At 39.0% G+C, this 15,562-nt stretch overlaps 2 protein-coding genes across 2 annotated transcripts; both read left to right on the top strand.

Moving 5' to 3' along the window:
- Positions 1-1,305: 1,305 nt before the first annotated feature.
- On the top strand, positions 1,306-5,390 carry LOC131785824 (uncharacterized PE-PGRS family protein PE_PGRS46). The gene is made up of 7 exons (XM_059102772.2): positions 1,306-1,374; positions 2,553-2,968; positions 3,084-3,233; positions 3,310-3,426; positions 3,504-3,629; positions 3,810-4,331; positions 4,851-5,390. The coding sequence occupies exons 2-7, from the start codon at positions 2,635-2,637 to the stop codon at positions 5,147-5,149; spliced, it is 1,548 nt and encodes a 515-aa protein (XP_058958755.2). The 5' UTR covers positions 1,306-1,374; positions 2,553-2,634; the 3' UTR covers positions 5,150-5,390.
- A 6,172-nt stretch (positions 5,391-11,562) lies between these two features.
- LOC131785833 (PE-PGRS family protein PE_PGRS3-like) lies at positions 11,563-15,495 on the top strand. The gene is made up of 6 exons (XM_066170756.1): positions 11,563-11,782; positions 11,906-12,055; positions 12,131-12,247; positions 12,464-12,991; positions 13,509-13,559; positions 15,239-15,495. Exons 1-6 carry the CDS (start codon positions 11,563-11,565, stop codon positions 15,493-15,495), a joined length of 1,323 nt encoding a protein of 440 aa, XP_066026853.1.
- Positions 15,496-15,562: the final 67 nt, after the last annotated feature.

The raw sequence follows: 15,562 nt of genomic DNA, 5'->3' as shown, positions 1-15,562 counted from the left end.
TTCCGACTATGAGATGAAATTTTCGGTCTGTCAGAAACAAGCATATGATGACCTACATAAATAATGTGTGTGGATCTCAAAAGTCTCAAAATAGTTACAAAGGAGCCGAGAAAATAGTTTAATACGATTCTGTTTTTTTTTATTCTTTTTTCCCCATTATTTGCTATCTGCCAGTAATTACTTTATACGATGCTGGTTTTCCGCGAGAAAAAGATATCGCTCTCTTGTTGTTTTTTTCAAGTTTTTAATTTAATTTTTCAATGACTGCTTTTTTTTTCGGTCCATCTGCTACTGTTCTCCTCGGTGGCGATTGTTTTGGCCTTCATTGGTAATATTTTCAAAGCAAATGAAACTTTAAGAAAACAAATTTTTTTCTACCGGTTGCACAACATAACAGATCATGATATGTCACGCCAAGAGGAATTAATCTGTTCGTTTAGACTTGAAATCGCCATCTCCCGCTCTTTGGATGGAGAAGTTCGACTAATCGGAATACGTCAAGAAGCCAAAGTCAGAATTTGAGTAGACTAAATTGATTACGGCCAAGGTACAGAGAATAAGGATGAGAACGAGACGAAACTTTGATGTCATTAGTTCAGTAACTTGATTTGAAAACGAGTTAGATCTCAAATTGGGCCCAAACTTCTTGATGCGCCAGAATTTCCGGCTCTTACTTGAACGTGTGCTAGGCTACCGATAGATTGTAGTATGTTTAAGAGCCGCTCCAAAACAGCACAATCTTAAGCAAACAGACTGGGATTCTCGATGATACACATTATTAATAATTTATTTCCCTGAAAATGAATAGTGTGGAAAATGAAGCCACCATCGATTTAGCTAGTACACGCCTGGTTGCGGAATAACCGAATCTGTTTGACTCTCATGTCCCGGCGCGACTTTTCGCATCTACTTTGTTTTGAAAATTTCTCTTTACTTTACCAGCTGAACAGAATTCTCTTTAAATCGATTTGCTTGTTTCCTAAAGACATTACGAAATCTCGCAATAGGCATTTTGTAAACTATGATTCTGATCAGTTAGCGGGGTACCGGTGATGAGGAATTTGACAAATTGCGTACTTTTCTCCACTCTCTTCTACAAACCAATTGCTACCACGGTTGTGCATCGGATTTTTACTTTTAGATATTTCGTGCAGTCATCTGAAATTCGTATAAAGAGATGAGAAATTTGAGGGTTTTGTGCTCATTAATTTTAATCTGCAGCACTTAAGATGTCGTCTTGAAAATCTTTAAATTATTAAACGATTAGTTTGCAAACCTAACCGATCCATTGAATGACTAAGAGAAAAAAAAATGAAACGCCTTCAGATTAGGTCTTATGACGAAACGAGAATCAGAATGACTGCGCAGTCGACGGTAGGATTAGTTGTTAATAACCATGTGAGCTTTGATAAACCTAAGTAGGAAGATAAGGTCATATTCCGTTTTAGCTTAACGCATAGTTATAGGAGATTTATTTAACGGTAACTAATTGAAGAAGCTTCTGACGCGCTCTTCATATTGCTCCCAGAGAAGGAAATATTTTTTATCATAGAAGTATTCTTCATTCCGTGTTTTTAATTTTGAAAAGCTAAATTTTCAGACTTCTGTCCTCCTTTGTTAGAGGAAACGGTGGAACGACTGACTTTGTTTAATTTTCATGTTATTCCCCGCGCGACTTGAGGGGGCAATACAAAAAGTATCTGATAGCTGGATCACAGTGAGCGTTTAACATATTATTTAGAGCCAGGAAAAGTGTCTTATCTCCAATAGCATCCAGTTTTTCGACAAAGAACGTCTTTTACATAGATATACGGTGAGAAATTGCGTTCAGGAGCTTATGTGCATTAAATTTCCATCTATATAAATTATTAATTCAGTTTTACTTTGATGTTATTCACACCTCAAGAGACCACACGGACACGAAGGAGTCAATTCAAAATTCAAATGCTAATATCAATCACGTATTTGTAAACATTTACATAATGTGCTTTAAAATTTGCCTTTTTCATGTTCTAAAATTGGAATTGTAACTACCACACAAATTTTAGCTAAACAGCAGAAGTTATCTATTGACAAATGTTTCGTCAATCGTGGTTTAGCGTGTCATGAAGTTTCAAGAAATCAAGTTGTTTAGAGAGATTTTAGCAGTTTTTAAATTAAAATTCATAGTTAGATCGCCAAACAATGTTTATATGCAGGGACAACTACTATATTTAAACTTAACGTCAACAAAATCTAAAACATTTACCATCACACAGGCAAGACCAAACAGGTGTAAATCGACAATAGCCTCCATCTGTCCATTTGGGGCAAAAATATGCAAGGATAGTTGTGAGAAGACATTACTTAGATGCGATCAGTTTTCCGAAGCTTGAAGAAAGCTGTGAGCAATTTCAAGTTTCAAAAATTTGTTCTGCCAAAAATCCAAAAAGAAAGGCTCGTAAGGTCGATGCTCGAAGAGTTGATGGGTTTCTAGAGAAGCATGACATTTTTCATTATAATTTCTCTCTTACTTATATTCAGTTTTTTTTAATTGTCTCCTCCTTCTTAAGCTTTTATCAGAGTCCACTCCATATCTTCAGCATCTGTCAGTGAGAATGTGATGCTTGTGTTTGTAGATGACAGAATAACAAAATGTTACGAAAGGCCGCTGGAAAGCCTTCACTCTTTACCGTGCTTTTCATGACTCAAATGTTCCAGAGCATTACCAGCCACCAGTGTGGAGCAGGCATTCACTCCATTTTTCAAAAGATGCTCAGGGGCCACACCTATATGACGATTGAGAGCCGAGCCGGCACCGTCGCGCTGGAATGCAGGGAAGCTTGTCACGCTGATTTCAGATGTCAAAGCTATAACATCGTTATACTGAATTCAAAGTGCGAGTTAAACAACCGGACCAAAGAGGCCAGACCTGAGGACTTTGTCAAAGACAAAGACAGATACTACATGTCGAGAAACTCAAAACGAAGTAATAGAACTTTACACTAGAAATAATTTATTTTTATTCAAAGTTCAAATTAGTACCTCGTTCAAGGATCTAAAGTGGTACTCATCATTGTTTCTCATACTTTCTTCAATTCCAGTCCCTCTCGGCTCTATTCCTGAGCTGCCTGCCTATTCGTGCCGAGAGATTAAGGCGAGTGAAGGAGGACAATCAGTCGGCGGTACATACTGGTTGGATTCCACCAGGTCCGGGAACTCTATTCTAGCTCACTGTGACATGAAAACAGAAGGTTAGGAAGACAAATATTTCATGATGACTTTGATTATGCGTGAGGAAGTGTCATTTAGAGATTTTTTCCCATCCAGTCGCAGATTACTGCATTCAACACCAGTGCCAAAACAATGCCAGGTGCATAAACCATCACGTGAACTACACGTGTGCCTGTAACTCATCCGGGTGGACTGGAAACTTCTGTGAGCAAGGTAAATTCAAGGCTCAATTTTTTGCTATCAATCATGAAAACGGAGGCTAACTGATAGTATCATCATGCTTATCGTAGATGTCAACGAATGCAAGAAAGGTCTACATGGATGCCATGCTGACGCCACGTGTAACAACACTGAGGGTTCCTACAATTGCTTCTGCAAAGTAGGATTTGCCGGGGACGGAAGAAACAGCTGCATAGGTAAGGGTGCAGTTGTGTGACAACTCTTTCCACTATTTTTTCAAACAAGGCGCGAAAAGATTACCACACACTTCCATGAATTTCGGAGTGCGCCAAAGGTATGTTTGCTATCAGTTAGGCAGCTACATGGCCTACAACAATAACACTTCACTCATGTTTTGTCTATCCACCCTGAACCAGAGTTTAAAGCTGTCTTTACAAACCTTGGTTCGACTGCAGCTGGTGGTCCAAGCTCAATTGGCAGTCACTATGCAGGGCAAGATCATGACGGACAAACTACCGTGGCCAGCGGTATTCAATTGTGGACTGTGCCATACACTGGAGAATATAGAATAGAAGCAATAGGAGGTGCAGGTTGGTACGGTAAGAACAGTGTCGTCCAGAACGGAGGAAGAGGAGCCAAGTTGACCGGAAACTTTATTTTGACCAAAGATGAGATCATCCGTATACTTGTTGGACATAAAGGAAAAAGAGGGCCTAACTCCAAAACAACTACAGGAGGCGGGGGAGGTACATTTGTGGTGAGAGGAACCAATACGCCTTTAATCATAGCTGGAGGTGGTGGGGGAATTAAAAACATGTCAGAACAACATTCAGGATGTGATGCATCCCTAAGCACCACAGGGAATGCAGGGTACTCCTCGCCATTGGGTTCAGGAGGAACTGGCGGAAATGGAGGAGGTAGCGCCGGTAATAGGCCAGGTTAGTAAAATGAAATTTACCCAATCATTTTCAAACCAGGGGTACTGTGAGATGATAGGAAAAAATTTCACACGAGTTAAAAAACCCATATTTATGGCAATCATTGGGGCTCATTCATCAGAAGCACACACTTCAAAAAGTCGAAAACTTTGCAGAATCTTAGTTCACTTGAATGTAGCTCGTTCACTTAAATTCTAACTTCACTTGCGCCCGTGTTACATTACTTTCAAGCCACCAAGTCTACGAATACACATTAGGTCATAAGCGTTAACAAGGTAGACATTTGTACAGTTATCAAGGTTGTTGATTAATTGGGTGACACAGCAAAAGCATTCCGGGAATCATACAGACCTTTTTTTTTTTTAAGCAAGGATTCGACTTTCGTATTCCTTAAGGCAGAGCATAGAAAAACATAGTACTAAGTTATTAATAGAAGAAAATAGGTATTCTCCCGACCTTTATATAGATGCACTCCGGTACAATTAAAGAGATCTCTGGACATTTTCTTTTTCGCTTTAGGTGGCGGCGGCGGCGGCTTTTACGGTAATGGGGGAGGAGGAGGTAAAGGTGGCAAGGGATTTCTGAACGGTGGAAAGGGTGGAACGTATAACGGTGGGTTCGGAGGTGGCGGCAGTAATCCAGCTTACTCTGGGGGAGCTGGCGGCGGTGGAGGTTACTCTGGGGGAGCTGGAGGTACTAATGAAGATCCCTCTTGTGGTGGAGGAGGAGGATCTTTTAACAGTGGAACAAATCAGGAAAATGAATGTTGTCATAATACGGCTGGAAATGGTAGAGTGACTATCACCTTGATCGAGTGATCAATGCAACAATTTTTAAACAAAACATAATTGTGGTATTTCACACAATCTTATAATTCTCAATATCATGACAAATTACGGCTTCTGTTATATCGTGATATTAGTATAGACGAGGAATTCTCAGACGAAATCTATTTACTTGCAGATCGGCAGAAAGCACTAAAATTATCCATTGCTAAGTGCAGCTTAATGAAACTTTCACAAAATTTCAGCTTCTCTATGGCAGTGTATTCTTGGGATTGTTCCCCTAATATAACTCTCACTTATTACATCTAGTTGTATTTGTATTCGAGTGGATTGTCAAATATAGATGTGGACTGCATTAACACGGAAGTGAGATTTTGTAATACCCAGTTGTTAGGCGTTCTACATTTAATTACGATAGGCAGGCCCCAGATCTCAAGTTGGTCCATTTTTACTTCCCATCATTTTATCCGAACTTCCTTCAGGTTGTGGCGTTCATTTAAACCTAGTAAACGAGAGACGGTTCGGCTTTATCACCTTCCGACCACCGTGCATGGTTATCATATTTACCTAGGTATGGTGTTCCGCTTAGTCCCTCCGCGCGCAGCAGCTTGATTTGGCTTAATTTTCATTACCTATATGCTACACAGTGTCTTATAAATGTTAGAGGAAATTAAAATCTGACCACTCTCGTGAGATAAAGGGTGTGAAAGGTCAGAGCAGTAGCTGATAACACATCTTGATTGAAAATTCAACTCGTCCTATTACCATTGCGTCCAAATAAACGCTTACTTTGAACTTAAGATGCGATGCCTTTGGCGATTGCAAGTAAATCACTTTCCTGGGCATTCAAGAGACGCCAACTCCTCTTTTTCCACAGGATACGGAAAGGAATTATTTCTTGCATCAATAGAAGTTATCGGAGGCGTCCGTAGTTGGTGGAGGATTTGCGTTATTCTTTACAATTTCTTGACTTCTGTACATTTCCGTAACCTAGATTTAAGGGAAACAAAAGGCATTCCGAAACAACTTTCTGTGATTAGGGACGAGTAACGGAACTTACAATCATACACGAAACCTGCAAAATATGAACTCAGAAACTGATTCAAAGAACTAAAAGGCTCATTGAAGGTAAGTTTGTAGAGCTTCGCACCGAAAACCCTAAACTGGCTCAGAATTGTTTATAACTTCGCCGGAGGGTATATTTATGTTTCACCCACTCTCGTGCCAAATGGTAAACATCGCTCCTTAAAAAAATTGTTTTTAACCTATGAACTCTGTCCGTGGCTTGTTCAGGTTTCTTATTATCTCGGATTCTCAAAAAGCGAGGAAACCGCAGTGATATTCCCTTGACAGGATACACCTAATAAACAACGACGAGGAAGAACTCATCTGTTATGGAAAGACTGTTAGTGGTGGAGGACAAGGAGGAGGAGATAAGGATAATTTCAGGGAGGAGAGGGTGGAGAGTATTTGGGTGGATTCGGAGGTGGCGTTGGTTTTCGTCGAGGCGATAACGGAGCTGGGGCGGTGGTGGTTACTCTGGAGGAAATGGAGGTGGGAATAAAGCTTTTCCCTGTGGGGGAGGGGGAGGGTCTTTTGACATTTGGGACAAATCAACTAAACAAATGCTGTTCTAATTGCGATGAACATGATAAAGTGATCATCACATTTCTTCAGTGAAATGGACATGGCGACACAATCCTCAAAGTGAAGCGAATATTCTTTTCTCAAACCCCAAATTTGAAAAATCTTCTGATTTTTTATCGAGTTTGAAGATGTACGCTAAGCTTTAGATTTAAAGTGGTTTGCTTTCGAGTTCATAGTTTGAATTAACAATCAGTATTTGCTGGAATAGGTTTTTTCGTGGATACACTTTGATCTTAGGGAATTTATTTTCTGCAAAACCTAAAAATTTTGTTCATTTTCCGGCTCTTTTCGGAGCATTTCGGACGTTGTGCTTGAGTATTTATAGAGCGCAAGTGTTCTGTCTTCAACTGTGAAGGTCAGTAGACATAAACAATGCTAATTACGAATTGTTACGAGTTAATTGTTTCTAGGAATTACAGAAACAAGCTATTAGTTTTTCCTCCTTATCAGACGATAATTCATAGTTTCAAACTACAGTTTGGTTAAAAATCAATAAATTGGTTCCAAGCTGTTAAATTAAAGCTGTTTGTTTTTTACTAGACTTGAGTTATAACATTTCACAACTTAAAAGCAAGGTTTCTTTGGGAAAGAGCGAGGTAGTATATTTAATCGCAAATACGAGAATATCACAATATCACGACAACTGTTTTCTTTGCTGGTTTCTCCGTCCATTAGATCCTATCCTTTTTTACTCTCTCTCAAACTCATCTGTCCTGTTTTACTGGTAAAGCTTTTTATGGGCCTCGTTACCAGCCACCTGCACAGTATGCATTGTCTGTTGTCAATCGTCAAACCACGCATTCGCAAAGGGTTAATTTTGGCCAGCCCGCGTGTCAATTTCCCGTGTAAATTTCCAAAGGAGAACATTAGAAAGAGCGTTTTCACGTGAAATATTTGAAAAAAATTAAATGTTCATGGAAATCTGTAAACGGGGACCAAAGTTGGGTAAGTCGAGACTTTCGAACACGAAGCTGATTAATTTTGGGTATCCTGTTGATATATTTATTAATCTATTTCAGGCTGTCGGTCAGAGAATATTACGTCAGTGTATTGCTTATGTTTTGTATTTTCGCAATAATAATAATAGCAATCAAGTCCAAAATGTTTGTTTTAGTGCAAATATCTCTAAAAAGAATAACGATTGTAAAATTCTCGGTTGGACACCGCCAAGAATCTTTTGTCCCATTTCTTGTCAGTATGCACTTTACCATCCAAAACAAAACAAAAATAGTGTTAAAATTTTGAAGTATTTTTTCTTTACAGGAGTAATCCCTTTAAAACCATCTAAGGGTAAGCAGCCAAAGTTTCTATGTGTTTTCATCATGACAAGATATAGCATTTCAGTCATGTAGAAGCCCTCATGAGAGCTTAATTGCTAAAGTGACGGTGTCTCTTGCTAAGAAACTCTGGCAGCTGAGCATCAATTACGAAAAATACGCTTTATTTTTGTCTAGAAAAAAATTGTGTTCCGACTATGAGATGAAATTTTCGGTCTGTCAGAAACAAGCGTACGGTGTTCTACAAAAATGATGTATGTGGATCTAAAAAGTCTCAAAATAGTTACAAAGGAGCCGAGAAAATAGTTTAATACGATTCTTTTTTTTATTCTTTCTTACCCATTATGTGCCATCTGCTAGTAATAACTTTAAACGATGTTAGTTCTTCGCGAGAAAAGGATATCGCTCTCTTTTTGTTTCGTCGAGTTTTTAAATTCACTTTTCAATGACCGCTTTTTTTTCGGTTCATCTGCTACTCTTCTCCTCAGTGATGATTGTTTTGGCCGTTATCGGTGATATTTTCAGAGCAAATGAAACCTATGAAAGGAAAGTTTTTTTCTTCTGGTTGCACAACATAACAGATAGGTCATGATATGTCACGCCAAGAGGAGGTAATTTGTTCGATTAGACTTGAAATCGCCATCTTCCGCTCTTTCGATGCAGAAGTTCGACTAATCGGAATACGTTAAGAGGCCAAAGTAAGAATTTGAGTAGACTAAATTGATTACGACCAAGGTACAGAGAATGAGGATAAGAACGAGAAGAAACCTTCATGTCATTAGTTCAGTAACTTGACTTGATAACGGGTCAGATCTCAAATTGGGCCCACACTCCTTGATGCACCAAAATTTTCAGCAGTTACCTGAATGTGTTCCAGGTTAGCATCTATTGATTTTACACAAATATGATATGTAAATACTGTGCTTCGATCTCATGTAATTTACTTCTTTGTGTGTGAAACACATTTTAGAACTAGAGATGCAAAGTTTTTAAGAGGATCTCAATGGGTTATCCGATTGCCGTAAAACGGCCAAAAAACTCAGGCAAAAAATTGATAAATTTTAGCCGATAGTCGAAAAAAAAAGTTCACCGTAAAAAGAATTATGGCGACAACAATAGAATGATGTTGAAGTTAGCCGTAAAATCTGTAAAATGGCAAAATATTAACCGTTAGCTGTAAAAGCCATCACCCCATTGAGACCTTTTATAAATTTCAATAACTGAATTTACAGATTCCGCGGTAATATTTCTGGATATAATGATATGTACTGCCTCATGCATGATTTGAAATGATGAAGATGCAGCCTCGGGCTAAATTGGGACATAGTTCTGTTAAGATATACAATACAAAACACATAAGACAAGGTTCTAATCAGGAGAGTCCATCTGTACATCCTAAAGGTGAAAAAATTCTACCGATAGATTGTAATATGTTTAGGAGTGGGATTCTTGATCATACACATTTTAAATAATTTATTTCCCTGAAAATGAATAGTTTGGAAAATGAAGCCCACCCTATATTTAGTTAGTACAAGCTTGTTTATGGATTAACCGAGTCTCTTTGACTTGCATATCCCGGCGCGACTTTTTGCACCTACTTTGTTTTAGAAATTGTTCTTTACTTTATCAACAGTACAGGATTCTCTTTTAGTCAATGCTTGCTTTACAAAATGTCACAATATACAATTTGTAAATTAGGATCCTGATCGGCTGGCGGGGTTATCGGTGATAAGGAATTTGACAAATTGCATACTTTTCTTCACTCTCTTCTATAAACCAACTGATACCAAGGTTGTGTATCGAATTTTTACCTTTCGATATTTCGTGCAGTCATCTCAAAATCGTAAAAAGGGATGAAAAATTTGAGGGGTTTTGTGCTCATTAATTTTAATATGCAGCACTTAAGAGGGCGTCTTGAGAACCTTTAAATTATTAAACGGTTGACTTTGAGAGCAAAATGAAACTCGCCTTAAGATTAGGTCCTACAATGAAACGACAGTTAGAACGGCTACGAAGTCCATGGTAGGTTTAGTTGTTAATTATCTTGTGAGCTTTGATAAATATAAGCAGGAAGATAAGGTCATATACCATTTTAGCTTGACATATAAGTAATTTCTTTGACGGTAACTAATTGAAAAAGCCTCTAACGCGCTCGTCATATTGCTCCCAGAGAAGGCAATATTTTTTTCTTTAAAAGTATTCTTCATCCCGTATTTTTAAATTTAAAAAACTAAATTTTCAGGCTTCAGTCCTTCTTTGTTAGAGCTAATACCTTATTCACACCAGCAAAACATGTTTAACCATACTGGTTGTTACTGAATGAAAATCATAACAGAGAACTGAAAAACTTAATATTCCATAAGATTCAAGTGCTTGCTAACTTCCGTTTCCAATGTGCTACATTTTAATTAAGAAATATTAGCTTCAGTAGTTTCTATGAAAAAAAAATTAAACTGTGTTTAGCAAAATAACTTTAAAACATGTGTAAGCTTTGGTGTGAATGGGGTATAAGGCATTCGTGATACGGTGGAACGACTGACTTCGTTTAATTTTCATGTTAGAGGGCACTACAAAAAGTATCTGATAGCTGGGTCACAGTGAGCGTTTAACATATTATTTAGAGCCAGTAAAAGTGTCTTATCTCTAATAACATTCAATTGTTCGACAAAGAACGTCTTTTACAAAGATATACGCTAAGAAATTGCGTGCAGGAGCTTACGCATTAAATTTCCATCTTTTCCACAAATGATTAATTCAGTTTTAGTTTGATGTTATTATTTACACATCAAGAGACTACATGGAAATGAAGGGGTCAATTCAAAAAAACAAATGCTGATGTCAATCACGTACTTGCAAACATATACATACTGTGCTTTAAAATTTGCCTTTTTAGTGTTCTTAAATTACAATTTTAACTTTACCTTACAAATTTTAGCGAAACAGCAGAAGTTATCTATTGACAAATTTTTTGTGAATCGTCCATGGTTGGCTATGTTATGACGTCTCAAGAAATCAAGTTGTTTACAAAGATTTTCGCAGTTTTTAAATTGCAGTTCATTGTTGATCGCTAAACAATGTATACATACAGGGACAATTACTACACCTAGATCTGTTCCAAGATGTGATCAGTTTTCCGAAGCTCGAGGAAATCTGTGAGCAATTTCAAACTGCAGGAATTTGTTCTGCCAAAAATCCAAATAGGAAAACTCGTAAGGTCGATGCTTGAAGAGTTGATAGGTTTCTAGTGACGCATGAAGTTTTTTCATTCTAATTTCTCTCTTACGTATATTAAGGGTCTTTTTGTAATTGTCTCCTCCTTTCTTAAACTTTTATTAGAGTCCACCCCAGATCTTCAGCATCTGTCAGAGGGAATGTGGTGCTTGTGTTTGTAGATGCCAGAATAGCAAAATGTTACGAATGGTTAGTGGAAAGCCTTCACTCTTTTCCGTGCTTTTCATGACTCAAATGTTCCAGAGCATTACCAGCCACCAGTGTGGAGCAGGCATTTACTCCATTTTTCAAATGATGCTCAGAGGCCACACCTATTTGACGATTGAGAGCCAAGCCGGCACCGTCGCGCTGGAATGCAGGGAAGCTTGTCACACTGATTTCAGATGTCAAAGCTATAACATCGATATACTTAATTCAAAGTGCGAGTTAAACAACCGGACCAAAGAGGCCAGACCTGAGGACTTTGTCAAAGACAAAGACAGATACTACATGGCGAGAAACTCAAAACGAGGTAACAGAACTTTACACCAGAAATAATTGATTTTTTGTTCAACGTTCAAATAAGTACCTCGTTCAAGGATTCTAAAGTGGTACTCATCGTTGTTTCTCATTTTCGCACTTTCCTCAATTCCAGTCCCTCTCGGCTCTATTCCTGAGCTGCCTTCCTATTCGTGCCGAGAGATTAAGGCGAGTGAAGGAGGACAAGCGGTAAGCGGTACATACTGGTTGGATTCCACCAGGTCTGGGAACTCTATTCTAGCCCACTGTGACATGAAAACAGAAGGTTAGGAAGACAAATATTTCATGATGACTTTCATAATGTGTGAGTAAGTTTCATTTAGAGATTTTTCCCATACAGTCGCAGATTACTGCATTCAACACCAGTGCCAAAACAATGCCAGGTGCATAAACCATTACGTGAACTACACGTGTGCCTGTAACTTATCTGGGTGGACTGGAAACTTCTGTGAGCAAGGTAAATTCAACGCTCAATTCTTTGCTTTCAATAATAAAAACCAAGTTTAACTGATTGAATGACAACTCTTTCCACTATTTTATCAAGCAAGGCGCGAAAAGACTACCACACATTTCCATGAATTTCGGAGTGCGCCAAAGGTACGTTTGTTGTCAGTTAGGCTGCTACATGGCCTACAACAATAGCACGTCTCTTATTTTTTGTCTATCCACCCAGAGCCAGAGTTTAAAGCTGTCTTTACAAACCTTGGTTCGACTGCAGCTGGTGGTCCAAGCTCAATTGGCAGTCACTATACCGGGCAAGATCATGACGGACAAGTTACCGTGTCCAGCGGTATTCAATTTTGGACGGTGCCATACACTGGAGAATATAAAATAGAAGCAATAGGAGGTGCAGGTTGGTACGGTAAGAGCAGTGTCATCCAGAACGGAGGAAGAGGAGCCAAGTTGACCGGAAACTTTATTTTGACCAAAGATGAGATCATCCGTATACTTGTTGGACATAAAGGAAAAAGAGGGCCTAACTCCAAAACAACTACAGGAGGCGGGGGAGGTACATTTGTGGTGAGAGGAAGCAATACGCCTTTAATCATAGCTGGAGGTGGAGGGGGGATTAAAAACATGTCAGAACAACATTCAGGATGTGATGCATCCCTAAGCACCACAGGGAATACTGGGTACTCCTCGTCATTGGGGTCAGGAGGAACTAGCGGAAATGGAGGAGGTAGCGCTGGTAATAGGCCAGGTTAGTAAGATGAGATTTTCCCAATCATCTTCAAACTAGGGGTACTGTGAGATGAGTTACAAAAACCCATATTTATGGCAATCATTGGGGCTTATTCATTGGAAGCATAGACGCCAATAAGTCGAACACTTTGCAAAATCTTAGTTCACTTGAATGTAGCTCGTTCTCTTAAATTCTCATCGCTCTTGCGCCCATATTACATTATTTTAAAGCCACTAAGTTTACGAATGCACTCTAGGTCATACACGTAAACAAGATGGACATTTGCACAGTTATCAAGAATGTTGATTAATTACGAATTTGGGTGATGCAGCAAAAGCATTGCAGGAATAACACGGACTTATTTTGAACAGGGATTCCATTTTCGTAACTTGCTTTTCAAGTCCTCTAAGGCAAAGCATAGAAAAACATAGAACTAAGTTGTAAATAAAACAAAAAAGGTATTCTCCCGCCATTTATATAGATGCGCTCAGGTACCATTAAAGAGATTCACTGGAAATTTCTTTTATCGTTTTAGGTGGCGGCGGCGGCGGCTTTTATGGTAATGGGGGAGGAGGAGGTAAAGGTGGCAAAGGATTTCTCAATGGTGGAAAGGGTGGAACGTATAACGGTGGGTTCGGAGGTGGCGGCGGAAATCCAGCTTACTCTGGGGGAGCTGGCGGCGGTGGAGGTTACTCTGGGGGAGCTGGATGTGTTAATGAAGATCCCTCTTGTGGTGGTGGAGGAGGATCTTTTAACAGTGGAACAAATCAGGAAAATGAATGTTGTTATAATACGGCTGGAAATGGTAAAGTGACTATCACCTTTATCGAGTGAACAATGCACATGGCAGCAAAACATTATTGTGGAATTTCACACAATTTCATAATTCTTAATGTATTGAAAAAATATAAGACAAATTACGGCTTCTTTCATATCGTGATATAAGTATACATAAGGGATTCTCAGAAGAAATAGTGCACCATTCGATTTACTTGCACATTCACAGAAAGCATTAAAAATATCCATCGGAAAGTGCAGCTTCATGAAACTTTCACTAAATTTCAGTTTCTCTATGGCAGTGTACACTTGGGAATGCTCCCCTAAGATAACTCTAAGTTAATTTATCTCGTTGTATTTGTATTCGAGTGGATTGTCAAATATAGATGTGGACTGCATTAACACGGAAGTGAGATTTCGTAATACCCAGTTGCTAGGTGTTCTACGTTTAATTACGATAGGCAGGCCCCAGAGCTCAAGTTGGTCTATTTTTATTTCCCATCATTTTATCCGAACTTCCTTCAGGTTGTGGGGTTCATTTAAACCGAGTAAACGGGAGACGGTTCGGCTCTACCACCTTCCGACCACCGTGCATGGTTATCATCTTTACCTAGGTAAGGTGCTCCGCTTAGTCCCTCCGCGCGCAGCAGCTTGATCAGGCATTATCCTCATTACCTATATGCTACACAGTGTCTTATAAATGTTAGAGGAAATTAAAATCTGACCACTTTCGTGAGATAAAGGGCGTAAAAAGTCAGAGCAGCAGCTGGTAACACATCTTGATTGAAAATTCAACTCGTCCTATTATCACTGCGTTCAAATAAGCGCTTACTGTGAACCGAAGATGCTATGCTTTTGGCAAGTGCAAGTAAATCACTTTACTAGGCTTTCAAGAGACGTTAATTCCTCTTTTTCCACAGGATACGGAAAGGAATTATTTCTTGCATCAATAGAAGTCATCGGAGGCGTTTGTAGTTGGTGGATGATTTGCGTTATTCTTTACAATTTCTTGACTTCTGTACATTTCCGCAACCTAGATTTAAGGGAAACTAAAATTTCAAAAGGCACTCCGAAACAATTTTCTGTGATTTGGGACGATTTCGAAGCAACGGAACTAACAATCATACACGACACCTGCAAAATATGAACTCAGAAACTGGTTCAGAGAACTAAAAGGCTCATTGAAGGTAAGTTTGTAGAGCTTCGCACCAGAAACCCTAAACTGGCTCAGTATTGTTTATAACCTCGCCAGAGGGCATATTTTTGTTTCACCCACAATCGTACCAAATGGTAAACATTTTGTTCCTTAAAAATAAAATTGTTTTTAACCTGTGAACTCTGTCCGTGGCTTGTTCAGGTTTCTTATCATCTCGGATTCTAAAAAAACGAGGAAACCGCAGTGATATTCCCTTGACAGGATACACCTCATAAACAACGACGAAGAAGAACTCATCTGTTATGGAAAGACTGTTAGTGGTGGAGTACAAGGAGAAGGAGGTAAAGGATATCTTCAGGGAGGAGAGGGTGGAGCGTATCTGGGTGGATTCGGAGGTGGCGGTGGTTTTCGTGGAGGCGATAACGGAGCTGGTGGCGGTGCTGGTTACTCCGGGGGAAATGGAGGTGGGAATAAAGCTTTTTTCTGTGGGGGAGGGGGAGAATCTTTTAACATTTGGACAAATCAACTAAACGAATGTTGTTATAACTGCGATGAACGTGATAAAGTGATTATCACATTTCTTCAGTGAAATGGACATGGCGACACAATCCTCAAAGTGAAGCAGATATTCTTTTCTCAATCCTCAAATTTGAAAA

Source organism: Pocillopora verrucosa, chromosome 8 (assembly GCF_036669915.1).
Source record: "Pocillopora verrucosa isolate sample1 chromosome 8, ASM3666991v2, whole genome shotgun sequence".
NCBI classification, from domain to species: domain Eukaryota; kingdom Metazoa; phylum Cnidaria; class Anthozoa; order Scleractinia; family Pocilloporidae; genus Pocillopora; species Pocillopora verrucosa.
Note: the sequence above shows the minus strand (reverse complement) of the source record. Positions and strands in the feature narration are given on the sequence as shown.